Source organism: Eleutherodactylus coqui, chromosome 4 (assembly GCF_035609145.1).
Source record: "Eleutherodactylus coqui strain aEleCoq1 chromosome 4, aEleCoq1.hap1, whole genome shotgun sequence".
In the NCBI taxonomy this organism is placed as follows: Eukaryota; Metazoa; Chordata; class Amphibia; order Anura; family Eleutherodactylidae; genus Eleutherodactylus; species Eleutherodactylus coqui.
Genome location: NC_089840.1, coordinates 170,442,750 through 170,458,639, shown reverse-complemented (window position 1 = coordinate 170,458,639; position 15,890 = coordinate 170,442,750). Strand labels below are relative to the sequence as shown.

Genomic DNA, 15,890 nt, shown 5'->3' with positions numbered 1-15,890 from the left:
GCATACCTGAGCCAACCGACAGCCCTTGTACATAATGAACGGTACGCCGTTTAGTCGGCTCTGCTTTAAATCACATTGCCCTCTGGTGGCTTCCTGCAGCTTAACAAGACAGCCTTGTAGTTAGATGGTATTTGTTGCTTGCTAGTAGTTGCTGCTGTATTACTTTTATGATATTTGAGCTGATGTAAAATACAGCGCAACATAGTAAATGTATGTACTGAGAATGTAAGCTTGGTCAATAAATTAGAATAATATGTATATATGGGCCTCCATATTTTTCTAGTTGGAACAGAAACATTATTAAACAAAACCCTTATGCAGAATATAAGTATGCGCCGATTGCTCCTTGTCTTATCCATATAATATATACTTTATTATAAATTGGTTAAAGATGCCTGTACACTGTAAGCTATGGCTTTGGGCTGTGATTTTGAGTGGCTGACATCTGACTTGGTCCACGATTCAGATTAGCTGTGAAGTCACCTGAACTTGGGCACATTAACTGCCCGTAACAAGCGCCGATCGATAATACAGAAAGGTGATTGGAATCATAGAAGGCAGAAAAAATCCTAATTACTTCAAAAATTTCTTCACAGCATAGGATTGCAAAATATCCTTTCTTGATTTAGATTAAACTCAGAGCAATTTGGCAATTAGTGGCAGATAAAGATACAACATTGATGAGAGGGGAGCCTCGGTATGGACTCGTCTCTCCGTTATCTCCTTAAAACAGGGATTCTTAGCTTACCTTTTCACCTTAATTGATTTTCGCTTGGGATGGTACCCTTGAGGCTACACTATTTCTGGTGACTGCCTTTCACTGAAGTGGCATCTCCTAAGTGTAGCATTTTTGGTGGTAAGAATCCCTGTTATAAGGAGATATTGGAGGGATGAGTTCGTACCAGGGCTTGCATCTCGTCAATGTTGTATCTTTATCTGGCACTAATTGTTAAATTGCTCTGGTTTTAAGTCAACAAAAGGTGATTGGCGCTCATTTACTTTCATTTTCAAGACTGTGCGGGCATTTGTATGAAAGAGCAACCATTCACCCCACCCCATACAGTTTACTTCATTGTAAGCAGCACATCTTCTGTGTACAAAACAGAATGTGGTGCTGACAAACAATCATTTATATGATCGGATAAAAGAGATGGTCAATGCCAAGCAACTATTTTATCATTTGTCGTTCGAGCACTGGACGATGATCAGGAACAAACATCCTTGTCTTGTAAGTGTGCAGCGTCGCTGGGGTGGACCGTCCGCTACACTGCTAAGCATAAAGTGGGCAGGTCAGTAAACTACTAGTTACATGGAATATTTTGCTACAAAACTCTATATCAATCTGCTTGCATGTTGCCTGCAGATCAGACTGAATTTTCAATGTGACAGGTTAATTTCAAATTGAATGTACTATCGCATGACTGTTTGCTTGCACAAATCTAACAAAACCTCCAGTCTAACCAAGCTTTCGGGATCGTTTTCCACCTCTGGCATTAAGTTCAGCCTTGGGATTGTCTCATGAAGCCACAGATGTCCCATGGAGAGGGGTCACCCATTCAGCACCCAATTGTTGGACCCAAGGTGATCAGCTGATTGCCCCCAAGTCTGCATATTCAAAGGAGTTGTCTTTGATAAGTTTTTAACAACTGTCATTAAATCATTGCTGAATAACAGGACAAAACTAAACCATTGATTTAGATGGTTTCACTTTCACTAGTGTTATTCTCATGCGTTAATAGTGCGGGCGAGAATAGATAGGACTTGAAGTAACTTTCTCATACATAGTTAATACAACATGCGGGAAAGATAGGACAGGACCTATCTTCCCACTTTTATTTTCAAACCTTAGTGCCTTAGCGCAGAGTTTGAATGGTCCCAATAGCAAAAACCCTGGTTCATGCGCAACTAAGCTCCATGGTTGCGCATATGCACATCTGTTTAAGCCCTTATATGGGGTTGTTCTTTTCTGGATCCTTGTAGGCTCCAAAAGTAGGACCCTCTAGAGATGCCCTCTGACTCACATATCACAGGTAAAAAATGGGCCCTGGAAATATCTTTCTGCAATTTGAGATTATTTACAACCTGCCAACATTCTTGTTAAAAAAATATTTTGGGCATATACCCGGTAATTAATCCCATTGTACTTTATGTGGACGTTTTTTACCATGTTGTGCTATTCCTCTTGAAAAGTTTGAGCAATAATTTGTATAGATCAAGCAGGATTTACCTTCTGAAAGCTAAGGCCATACTATTCCTAAGGGGTTAAGTCTGTCCAGGAAGAAAGATCTGAGTTCCTCCAATTCCCTTTTGCTGCTTATGGGAAAATTATGCAGATGAAAACTTGATTAGGGTGATTTTGTGTGACTCAATTTGGACTTATAATCTATTAAACTCCTATAAATGAGGCAGAGGAATCGCTCCCCTGGCACCGCTGTAATAACCACCACAGAGAGTTTTTACAAGGATCACTGTTTAACTGCTGTAGATTAGATCAATTTCAGTGGTGCCTGAGTGACGTCTTTCTGGGAGTCCCACGAAAGATATTTTACATCAAAGCACAATAGTCACTGATTGGGCAGAGAAAAAAAAACGCTCAACAAATAAATAGCAGGTTCTGGCCTTGGAGCATGTTCTCAGCGGGCCTGACCTTGTTTACTGATTATTGAAGAGTTTCGAAGGACCAGAGCAAATACTGCACTTGTTTTTGCTTTTGGAAGCAATTAGAGCACTATAATAAGATACTGTAGTCAATTTAAGCAGTGATTAGCAAAAATCTAATGACACTGACTTAATGATAATTGCCTTATATAAGTCCCTGAGGAGTCTGCAGAGAGATGGGGGGCTCTTTCAAGCTCCTTGCCAGTGTGTTAATATGACTTTAGGTATACCTATGGTAGCGCAGCGTGTAATACTGGCCATCTCTGATAACATGCTAGTCAGCGCAAATTTACTGCAGCTTAGCTGCTTCTTTAGCCGAATGTCTACATGGAACACTAAAACTACTCATACTTTAGTAACTTTATTACCAGTAATAGGTACATTTTTGATGGAAATTATAGTATTTCAATTTAGGCTTTAAGCTCTGTTCCATTACGTTTTCGTTACTCTTTGATGGCACTAATAGTACAGTTTGTAGAACTATTCTTCTCCTTAAAAGAAACAAGGAAATTCAATGAAACCTGATGAACCTCATCAATGGGATCAGTTAGAATAAGTCCATATCACATCGGAGTCATGAGACTCATGAAGACAATGTACATTTACCAATATATACATACAATGTAACAGAAACTCTGTAGAAGCCTTTTACAACAATCGGCTGTTTTCATTTTCCAAGGGGTATTAAAAGAATGCGAATGGCCCCTTCACTTTTTTTCCTTACTAATTTCAATAAACCTTTCACTCCATTTGTCCCCTTTAGAGAAACCATAATGTAATCGCAAAAGATGTATAGGGTGAAAACTCAAATCCCAGTGACAACTTCAGAAATTCTTTGATGAAGGTTTAAAATACATAGAATCCAAGAATGGTAGAGTTGGAAGGTACCTCCAGGATCATCTGGTCCAACCCCCTGCTCAGTGCAGGATTCACTAAATCATCCCAGACAGATATTTGTCCAGCCCTTGTTTGAACACTTTCATTGAAGGAGAACTCATCACTTCCCTGGTAACCTGTTCCACTCATTGATCACCCTCATTGTCAGAAAGTTTTTTCTAATATCGAATTTGTGTCTCTTCCCTTTCAGTTTCATCACATTGCTTCTAGTCTTTCCTTGTGCAAATGTGAATAGGGCTGATCCCTCTGCATTGTGACAGCCCTTAAAATATTTGTAGACAGCTATTAAGTCTCCTCTCAGCCTTCTTTTTTGCAAGCTAAGCATTCCCAGATCCTTTAACCGCTCCTCATAAGACATGATTTGCAGATCGCTCACCATCTTGGTAACTCTTCTCTGAACTTGCTCCAGTTTGTCTATGTCTTTTTTAAAGTGGGTTGCCCAGAACAGGACATTATTCTAGATGAGGACACTATTCCAGATGAGGACACTATTCCAGATGAGGTCTGACTAAGGAAGAGTAGAGGAGAATAATTACCTCACGTGATCTAGACTCTATGCTTCTCTTAGTACATCCTAGAATTGTGTTTGCCTTTTTGGCTGCTGCATCACATCGTTGACGCATGTTCAGTCTATGATCTATTAGTATACACAAGTCTTTTTCGTCTGTGCTGCTGCTTAGCCCAATTCCTCCCATTCTGTATGTGTTTTTTTTATTTTTCTTGCCTAGATGTAGGACTTTGCATTTTTCCTTGTTAAATACCATTATGTTAGTCGCCACCCACTGTTCAAGCTTTTCTAGATCTTTTTGAATACTATCTCTTCGCTAGAGTTAGCTATCCCTCCTAGCTTTGTGTCATCAGCAAATTTGATCAGTTTCCCATCAATTCCCTCCTTCAGATCATTTATAAAAATGTTGAACAACACTAGGCCTAGGAGAGAGCCTTGTGGTACCCCACTTGATACATTCTTCCACTTGGATGTGCAGCCATTTATGACCACTCTTTGTGTATGATCACTCAGCCAGTTCTGAATCCACCTAACAGTTGCCTTGTCAATGCCATATTTGGTAATTTTTTCAATAAGTATGCTATGAGATACTTTGTCAAATGCTTTACTAAAGTCAAGATATACTATATCTACCACATTTCCCTGATCAATACAGTCAGTGATTCTGTCATAGAAGGAAATTAGATTCATCTGGCATGACTTGCTTGTTACAAACCCATGCTGGCCCTGGTTAATTACTCCATATTTATCCAAGTATTTGCATACATGCTGTTTAATTTGTTCAAAGATGTTTCCCAGTATAGAAGTCGGGCTCACAGGCCTGTAGTTTCCTGGATCCACCTTCTTCCCTTTTTTGAAGATAGGGACAACATTTCTCCTTTGTCAATCTTCCGGGACTTCTCCTGTTCGCCAGGAATTTTCAAAGATTATGTCGAGTGGTTCAGCAATTACCTCCACTGCTTCCTTTAGTATCCTAGGATGTAATTCATCTGGACCTTGAGATTTGAATTCATTTAAGTTAGCTAAGTGTTCCCTCACCATCTCTCTGCTTACAGATAGCCTGCATTCTTTTATTCCTCCAATAGCACAGGGAAGATGAGTTGATGTTACATCTACTTTCTGAGAGAAAACAGATGCAAAATAGGAATTTAAAAGTTCGGCCTTCTCAACATCATTCTTAACCAATTCACCATTTTCATCTTGTAAGCATCCAATAGCATCTTTGACTTTTCTTTTGCTTTTGACATACCTCCAAAATCCTTTTTTATTGCTTTTGGCCTCTGCTGCAAGCCTCAATTCATTATTAGCTTTTCTGACACTTGCTCTATAGTTTCTACAGACCACATTATATTCTTCTTTAGATATTCCCCCCTCTTTCCATTTGATAATCATATTTTTCTTCGTTTTTAACATGTGTGCAAGTTCTGTGGTCATCCATCCTGATCACTTTAAATACTTCCCATTCTTCCTTCTTTTAGGGATTGTGTCTGGAAACATGAAGTTTATAGATATATACTTATACATTGTCTTTACTACACTCATTGTTAAAACAATCCCTCTTCTAGAAGTTGTTTGAATCAAATTATACTTTCTCTGTGTGATCGTAAAGTTGATATAAGTAAGTGATTACAATATTAGAGCAAACGGTGAATTTATTGTGCAGAAATGACCCCTTGAAGGGTGGCACTAGTACCCTGTTGTACCACCTCTAGCTTGGATACAAGATGTGATACGTGGGGCATGGAGACTCTAGCACCCTGTTGTTCCACCATGGAGGTTCTAGTACCCTATTGCAGGGGTCCCCAACTCCAGTCCTCAGGGACCACCAACAGGTCATGTTTTCAGGATATCCTATGGTAAGAACACCTGTGGCAATGTCTGAGGCACTGACCATAATTACATCACCTGTGCAACACTGAGGAAATCCTGAAAACATGACCTGTTGGCGGTCCCTGAGGACTGGAGTTGGGGAACACTGCCCTATTGGACCTCCTCTGACTTTGATACAAGATGGATGTGATACAGGTGGGCATGGAGGCTCTAGTACAGGTTTCATATGGCATCCTGCAACATATCAGTCCACATTTGCTGTAACTGAGTTTTTAGATCATGTAAACTCGTAGACTGGCGTCCCAGATGGTCCCATAGATGTTCAATTGATGATAAATCTGGCGACCAGGCAGCCACAGTAATGTAGCAATGTTGTGGAGACATTACTGTGACCCCCTTCTGTGTGCAGCCGAGCATTATCCTGCTGGGAAATGCCCCTGGAAGCTGCCACAAGAGGAACACATGTGGCTGCAGGATGTCATGAACATATCACTGAGCTGTTATTGTCCTTCGTACCACTCCTAGGGGTGACCGACTGTTGTATGCAATAACCCCCGAAGCCATCACAGCAGCAGCTCCACTGCAAAGACAGAATTGGCGCTCACCCTGAGGTCTCCAGACATGAACATGATCATTGTCAGTGCCAAAACTAAACTGGATTTGTTACTCACGACAGACGGTGACAGTAGGTGGGTGTCAAAGGCAGTACACGTAATGGGCGCTGTGAGACCAAATGTCCTTCAGCCAAGTACCTGGAAATGGTTCAGATGGACACAGGGGCTTTTAATGATGGTGCCACCTGTCTCTGTATGGTGGACATCAAAACAGTTGGAGCTGCTGGTGTTTGTTGGACAATCAGACGCTCCTTGCTGCTGATGATCTGTTAAGGGCATCTTGTATGCCCTCACACATCCACTGGTCCCAACACCTTCTAACAGTCTAGACAGAACAGCCAGAGGGAAACAATTCATCGATATGACCATCCAGCTTCCACATCCCACAGCGCTCCCTCTTAGACTCTGGTAATGGGTGAAATCTCTCCTCTGCATTGTAGAGGCGTCTAGTGGTCAACAAGCTCTACATAAGCGGAAGAAGAGGTCACTACACACAAGGAGCCTCTGAGAACCTTTTATAGGCCAAGGGGGGAACCCTTTTTAGTTTTTCAGGTGGCAAGACCATTCATCTAATCATTCCACAACTCTCATCATATCTGCCTGAGATGGGTGGAGGCATCAGCGTAGTGACTGGCACAGGGTGGAGGCATCAGCATAGTGACTGGCACTGGTTGGAGGCATCATCTTAGTGACTGGCACAGGGTGGAGGCATCAGTTTAGTGACTGGCACAGGGTGGAGGCAATTGGACAAAAAGATGATCCTGACTGCTGCATTCACAATGGAACAGCAGCGAGTTGCAGTAGTCAGTCGCTATACAGTAATGTGTCGTAATATACTGAAAGCCAAAAACCTTTTTATATTTCTGCTGATGAAGTTGTACGAGGTCTTAATTTTTCGCAGAACAATCTGAAGTTTTCACTAGTACCACAGAGGGGTACGTTTGACTTTTGGTAACTTTATATTCTATTTTTGGGAGGTGTTATTTTTCAGTGATCACATTTTGTGGCCTTTTGCCCACTGCAGTCTTTCCTATTTGTTTCTCTTACACAGTTAAGACCCTCAGAGATGTCTGCTGCTGTTATGGCCCATGCATTAATTGAAACTCCAGTGTTGTATTTGGCTGCAGTTTGCTTGACTGTGCGCTGCCTAGTCATCAGAAGAATATTTGTATCCTGCTGTGACTTCTTTTATCAAGAAACAGAATGGGATGCATCCTTTTTCTGTAGGTTTATCCTTAATCACACCATTCGTAATGTACTCTCAATTTTGGCCATTTTTGAAATGCAGGCCAATACTAGTCTAGCACTGATGACCAGGCATCGTTGAAAGTCACTCAGATCGCTTAATTTTCCCATTTAATGTGGATTCACACTGAAACTGATCCACGGAAAACGTGCTCATTTGATTGGATGCCGCACTCCGGGGTCATCAGCCTAATTTCCATTCAGAAAGGCTTCAATCATGAACGGGCAGGTTTAAATAACAAACTAACAATTTAGTATAAATTTTACATTTGTGCCTAATAATTTACAGTGTGGCGGCTTGACCAACGGCATTTGCAGTACACGACAATCTGTACCTATAGATCTGGTAGTAAATCATAATAAAATGAGCAAAATTGAAGGGATATTAACTGATCTGACATAAATTGTTACAATCTGGTTTATAAATTGAATACTGCCGCTTAGAACTGTACACAATGATGCAATTTACGTTATATTGATAACACTTCAAGGAGGCGGATTATCTTTTATGTACAGGCATTAAATTGAGGAAGATGCTTTTAAAAAACAGAATACGACTGTATTATCTGGGATTTCTACAGTATGTTATGGAGTAATTTTTATTGATTTGTTCCATCATTTATAAGATAATGGTGTGGAATAAGAACAGATCTGTGCATAATGTATAATAATGTTATTGTTCTGCATGGAGTGTGCAAGCTAAACACTTTATAAATTCATTTTTGGGTTTATACTTAATAAGCACGTTACTGCTAGCAATTCATAGCATCAACTACGCCAGTCCTTACTGTGTTCACAGGAGTCAGACTAGATGAGACAAATTTGTGGTGTGGATTCTATACTACAAATCTGCGGACAATTTACAGTACAGTACAAGGAAGTGGGGTTTTCAATTCTCCATCCTCATGTAGTGGCCAAAATCTGACAAAAATCGGACTGCAGATTTTGAAATCCACAGCATGGTCAAGCTGAAAGCCGTGGATCAGTGAGAATTTTGCCCCATGATGCAGTAGAGTGAAATCTGCAATCAATCCACAACAAAATCTGCATGTTACACATACAAATGTAGCCACAGATTTGTTGCGTATTTAGCCCAGATTTGCAACAAATCCACATCGTAAATTATCCACCATTTTTAGACCCAGTCTCAGTTTCAGGCTGGCTACACAGCGGAGCCAGTTTCCAGATGTGGGTTCCCACAGTAGATTCCGGCTCTGACCACGGTCAGCAACCCCACATACTTGCTTTGCCTGTACTGCAGATGACCGTGGACACTCAATGTCGGTCATGCACAGTACAGATTTTTTTTTTAAATGTTTGTTTTTCCCGCGCCATCGCAAGGTCAATTGTGGACGGGCTGTTGGTTGGTCGGACTCCATTGACTTCAATGGAAGCTGTCTGTGCGGATTTCGCACAAAAATAGGATATTTTAAAACCGCTCTTGGAAATCGCAATCGCTATCCGCTCACCATGGACATGCGAATGTTCTATTTTTTCAATGGGTGCAAAAAACTGCGGATTGTCTGTGTGGGTGACGATCGCAGATTCCACAATTCAAATCCGGTCGCTTGCAGCCGGCCTTATGGGCTCCGGGGCTATTCATATCGTCAGGTACTGAGTGGTTCTCCTTCAGGTATGCAGAATGTCTTTAGCTAATAATCCCCGTTTATGTTGGATTTACAGTCTACAATTGAATTACTTTACCTCAATAGCAAAGTTCAGGCAACATAACAGTTCTCCCCAAACATCTTTGTATAATTAAAGCAGCAGATCATTAAAAGAGCGTTCTGTACGGCTCCTGTCACACCAGCAACCAATGCCTTATACTTACACAGCGCACAAAGGCAGTTTCCAATAAAATGTGAAGTGTGAAATTATGTATTCATTAAAGTGCTGTGATAACAGGGTGGAGAAGAAGGCCCTATGTAATATTTACACACAGGTCGCTCTTTGTGTGCGCGCAAATGTGGGTGTGTTAGGGTAAATTATGTTTTAATATCCAGAGGCACGTAAGCCGGGCTTAAATATTTATAAAACGGTTCAGAAGGAAGCTCGGGAGTTTTATATCTCCACACTGTATGTGCAGACAATCAAGCTTAATATGGTTAAAGAGTAATATATTATTGGAAAGATGCTTCCCAGCTTGCAGTCCCAAGTGAGCATTATAAAAATGTTGTCTACCTAAGCAAGCATGCAAAGATGTTCTTAACCCTTCTGCCAAGAGCCGAGTCTGTCTGGCCGCTCCAAGGCGAACCAAGTGGCAAGAAATACAAGGAGGCAGATACAACTATACATTTTTTTGTGTTAAAGTGTTGGAGCCGGAGCATTAAACATGGTGTATTTATCTCCAGGGCATCTGGGAGAATGAAAGATACTGATTTAATATTTTATAACAGTAATGTGATGCTTTGCTTTTGCTGCTGTATAATTAACTTTCTTAAAACACTTATATGCTGTGTCATTTTCTGCCTTTAAATGGAAAGAGAAAAGTCAGGAAAAGTTGTGTGAAAAGAGTCCGTTTCCAGCACAATGTCTTACACCGAGCCTGATGGATAGTTGTAAATATTTCATAGAAAATCGGTAATAATGGCTTGTGCTTGTGTCAAATAGCATTTCTGAAATGTTATAATTACACTGTCCACCATTAGCCCAAAGGTGGCAGGAGAATGCTGTAATTTATTGGACAATGGGATCTTGTTACAGATTGATATGCATTATTAAATGGCAACATATTGAAGAGCAAACAAGAGTCAGTAAAGCATACAGCAGAAGCATGCTGCAAGGAATACAGCAGGAAACGGAACACAAAGGAGACGAAGTGTAGAATCCGGTAGCCAAACACAGATTAGTGGTTGGGTTCAGCAAGCTCTACACTTAGAAATGCAGATGTAAGAAGGGAATTGTGGGAGAGGGAAATGGAGAGTACATATAAAAAAAATTAGTGGAGGAGACAAGAGGTAATTAAATGAATGGTAGTTTTTACGACAGATGGTATGTTGAGCATTAGGAACCAAGAGGAAGTCCAGTGAAAACTGAGTGAAGTTCCCTATAGTCATTGGTAAGTGCTCACGAACGGTTTTGCCAGTCTTCTCTGTCTCTCCCCATCACTGATCTGTATGATCAGTGTTCAACATGAAGGGAAAGCTGAACAGCACATGGAGTCCAACTTGTCAAAGACCCCACTGAAGTCTGAGGAGGTAAGTAAACCACATGCCCTAAGGTCTTTAACAATTCAATGTCAAAGGCCAACAACATGGAAGGTGGCATTCATTTCTTCTTTAGTCTAGACCACTAGGCAAGTAACTTAGTATCAGTCTCCCTGGTCTTATTACACTTTTACTGTGTTAGACACTGGGAATGTTGACCCTTTCACTGTTCTAGATCACCAGGGATGTAATATTGATTTCTACCAGTATAATATCCCAGGCCACCAGGGAAGGCAGCAGTAGCCCCTTCACTGTCCCCAACATAACAGCCCTATACAGCTATAAATATTGGTATTAAACCCTTCACTTTTTTAGAACACCAAGTTAATATCTCCATTGAACTGCTGTTTCATTATTTAGAGATAGTTACATAATGTGGCAGTATTGTTTGGCCCAAAAAGTTAAGGAAAATTAGAATTGAATTAGTTTAAAGGGGTTGTCTCGCGCCGAAACTTTTTTTTTTTTGTTTTCAATAGGCCCCCCATTCGGCGCGAGACAGACCCAAGGGATGGGTTAAAAAAATATATATATATTACTTACCCGAATCCCCGCTCTGCGACGACTTCTTTCTTCCTTTTCCAAGATGGCCGCCGGGATCTTCACCCACGATGCACCACGGGTCTTCTCCCATGGTGCACCGTGGGCTCTGTGCGGTCCATTGCCGATTCCAGCCTCCTGATTGGCTGGAATCGGCACACGTGACGGGACGGAGCTACGATGACGACGCGGTACCAGCTCTCCGGTACGAGCGGCCCTATTCACCAGGCAGAAGACCAGACTGCGCAAGCGCGTCTAAAAACGCCAGAAGACAGCGAATTTAGACGGATCCATGGAGACGAGGACGCCAGCAACGGAGCAGGTAAGTGAATAACTTCTGTATGGCTCATAATTAATGCACAATGTATATTACAAAGTGCATTAATATGGCCATACAGAAGTGTATGACCCCACTTGCTGCCGCGAGACAACCCCTTTAAGTAAAATGGTGCAGGGGAAGGGGGGTGGGGCGTAGGGGGCAAAACCTTGAATACTTAGTTCTTAGTTGAATTGTCAGTAAGGGCCCATTCACATCTGTGTTCTGTCTCTTTTCCAAACAGAATTAAATGTTTCCTTTTTCCCTATTGTTTTCAATGGGCATTCAAAAATACTCCAGAAGAAAGGAGTTTTAAGAGGTTTCTAAAACCTGTTATCATGGCTTGGGAGCATATATGATTTCTACACATGGTGTGTGCCTATAGCACCATATTACAGAGATTATTTTCCATTAGAAGTAATACCTCCTCAGCATCTGAGATTTAACATAGAGTTGCTAGAGAGCTGTAATCAGGTATGTAAGTATCACTGCAATAGCCATAGTGGCTGCTACAAGCCTGCAGACTCAGGCCTGGACTGTCCAGCAGAGTTTAGAAGCTGTGCTGTACAGACAAGCCCTGAGTCTGGGGTGCTACTACGTAGTCTATGTGCAGGTGGAGGAGTGCGGCCTATCACAGGGAGCTGCCGCTGAAGAGAAGGCAGAAGACACACTGGAGGGAGAAAGTAGAAGAGGACGAATGGGTCTGATCTAATCCTAAATATACTGTGTTCAATGTGTCCATCTAAGACACATCCTCCCACTACAACCCCACCACACACACATACAGTTCCCTGTTTACTTGCACAATGTCTGTCCCTTTTTACACAGAGGTATTGCGGCCATATTGTAGGAGAATCCTAACTATATAATCATCTTGTGTCTTTAGGCCTAACCCCTCCCTATCGAGACTACATCTATGTCCCAGTGCTTGTCTTGTATGTCTCCCAACCTTATCCTTACTACACATTTATCAAGTACTTCCATCTTTAAATGAGTTATGTGTTTAACTGCTTTCCTGCTCTGTGCTGTACATGTACATGTTACGCTGACCGGAATTGTACACTGCAGTGCAGAAATATTGCACTGTTTTGTATCAGTGATTAAGTGATCCCATGGTCTATTCCCCTGGTGGGGCTTACATTTAAAGAAAAAAATAACTTAAAAAAAATATTTTTCCAAAAAGCACAAAACCCCCTTTTCTCATTAGAGAGCGATAAAATATTTAGGCATCTTGTTTTGGTTCTGAACGAATTCAAGGGTCTGGTGTGGGTTCACATAACATATCAGTTATCAGCTGATTGTTATGTTACCTTGTTTCTAAAGCGCACACTTGGCAGTGTAGTTGTATTTTTCTTACCACAACTTAGAAGGAAAGTGTGTCTTTGCCTTAACTTTCATACTGAAATGTTAAATGTTCAAGCTTGGGCGGAGAGTCAATAGTTTGCTATGGGGCCAGCCTCTTCTAGTTATGCTCCTGGCTGTAATACCATTATGCACATAAGGCCTGACTTTGGAGTGTTGTGACTCCAGACAAACTGTTCTTGCAATACTTGATGTGCCAATCGTAAGCTGCGAAAAGCTTCCAAGAGACCCATCAAAGACATCAACAACTTAAGCGATGTCACATGCTGAGAGTAGATCTGTAAAAGGCTGAATGAGGGATATCGCTTGTGCCAGCTCTGTGCCTTTGGAGCTTTGCTGGGAAGTGACAGAGGGCCTGGCTTACCTTGAGAGTTAGCTTGCAAGACCCCAATGCTGTCATCAAACTGCATGGATTTGATGTTGAGAGATGCCAAGATACATTCCTTGTCCTGAAGTGAAGTATCATCAATATTGTTCTGATTGGCTGACAGAATAACGCACATGTCACACAGGTTAATGTTGACAGCCCTTAGATCAGCTCGACTTAATGGCGTACCCTAAAGGTAAAAGAGAAAAAGAGGAGGGAGAGAAGAAAGGAGGAAACAGTTAGAAAATGATATCAAGAGGAAAGTTGCAGCAAAAGAAGAGAATGCAAGAAAACAGGCAAAATACATAAATGTGAAACAAACTGCAGGTTTCTAATAGTTTTTAGTTAATAGTACAAAATAGAAAAGCAATAGGAAATAAAAGCAGCAAATGATTCAGCACGACAATGTCACCTTTCCTCAGACAACTGTGTGACCACTGGAGAGTGGACCAGGGCTGTCTGCAGGGTGTTTGCCTCAGCCAGCTGACATGGTGATATTGAAGCAGTGATGAATGAGAGGAGGCAATCCTTAAAAGAGGATTTTATTTAGGAAATACAGTCCTATTTCATCATGCAATTTTTCCCATTAATTGCAGTTCACAATTTATATATCTGGGCAGACTAACAGAAGCATTACAGGCTACATTGCGTGCCCTGTTCCACTCCAGCTTGAAATCTCCCTCTTACTTACAGGCAGGATGGAAACCTTTGGAAAGTTGTGCAATGTTTCCCACTCCCTCTTTAAGTATTCCAAGGAACCCACAAATACTATTGGCTTCAGTTCGTGATAGTGGAAGTTGCTGGCTCGGAGTGGCATCACCAAATTTCGAACCCCAATGAGTGCAGATGTGAAATCTCCAAAAATACAGACAACTACGTGGCCGCTTAGTACCGTCATTGCTGCTTCACTACGAGTCTGTATTGGATGACAGAATAAAGCATTAATTTTTCAACATTATAAATACATAAAGATCATTTTTGTTTTCTAATTAAACTGTTTAATATTTATTCAAAAAAATCCTATCCTTTCCTAAAAAATAATTCGATCATCTGAGTCAAAAAACAGGAAGGAATAACTATAACTTATCTTCACCCTGCAAAAAATCATTCAACTTTGTTGTCGTGTGCTAACAGGTCCACCCATCAGGGCAGTAATGGGGTTGAGCCAAGTATAGGACCACTGAGCCGACTGCCACAATAGCGTTAAATAATACTATGGCTGCCAGCAGCCACCACTAGGGGGAGTACAGGAGCTTACTGAAGACAGATTTATAATTGCATTCATGACAAGATCTCCATTTCACACATTTCTTGGGATGGGCAATACAGGAGATGCATTTGTTAGGCACAAAAGGCAGCACCATTCCTGTGGAGGGTACTGAGAGGCATAGTGCCAGGAAACAAAGACATAATAAGACCACAGCCAGTTTCAGCCAATCATGTCTGGCATTTATTTATTCAAAATGTCATATATACAAAAATATTGTTGTGTATACAATGCACTCACCAACAGAACTTTCTCCATTTCTTTAGCTGGACACCAATGGAACATGCCAGTGGAGTCATATTTCTTCACACTACTAGAGTCCATGTTGTCTATTTGATCATTCCCAGCCATGAGTAAAGGATCATGCCTATTGTTAACAAATGAATTAAAGATTTAGCCAAGTACAAGTGTATTCCATTGATCAAACTCCTGCTATGAATTGAATAACTATTTGATAGCAGGGCTCCTCAACCTTTCACCTGGTAATCATGGCGATGCATAGGTTTCACTATTGGTCAACGTTCATGCTATACTTCAAAATGTATCTAAGTTTATCCTTCATTTGGTTTCCTGAGTCAAGTATAACATTAAAATAAGCACAAAAGAATCTGCTTATGATGATAAACCAGAGTTTAATACAGCAAGGGAAACGCCTGTGAAGCTCATAATCTGTGAAATCTCCAGCATGTCTGCGCCTCCACTACAACAAAGGGATGGCTCACCGTTCACTCAGCATTGTTTTGTAGTGTTCTACAATGTTTAAAGGTCATCTGGTGTTTTCAACTCCTATAAGTTTTAACTTTAAATCTGACGGTGTGAGAAACTGCTAGCAAATCGGGTGATTTTGGTGTTGTAGGGTTGACCTTGCACCAATACCATTAGATCTAGTGTCAAACTCCATTTAAACTTCTGGTGGGGAAGAGTTGGCAGAAACTTTGGAGTTGTTACCTTCTAACATATATGCATGCTCATGCAAAAAATGATAATTACAGGAATTAACAGCAGAATCTTGCAGTCTTATCGTGTGGCTACAAACTGCTGTTTCTTTAAAACCCTGTTGTTGTGTATTTTAGGCATTGGCCT

The 15,890-nt window shown here is 41.1% G+C and overlaps 1 protein-coding gene across 2 annotated transcripts in view; it reads right to left on the bottom strand.

The window, feature by feature from the left end:
• Positions 1–15,890, bottom strand: part of KCNMA1 (potassium calcium-activated channel subfamily M alpha 1) — a 466,431-nt gene that overhangs the window by 54,462 nt on the left and 396,079 nt on the right. For both annotated transcript variants that reach the window (XM_066600372.1, XM_066600373.1), the window contains exons 20-22: positions 15,048–15,174; positions 14,232–14,456; positions 13,538–13,730 (exon numbers count right to left, since the gene is read on the bottom strand). In XM_066600372.1, the coding sequence (XP_066456469.1) occupies positions 13,538–13,730; positions 14,232–14,456; positions 15,048–15,174 (545 nt within the window). The remainder of the gene's footprint in view (positions 1–13,537; positions 13,731–14,231; positions 14,457–15,047; positions 15,175–15,890) is intronic.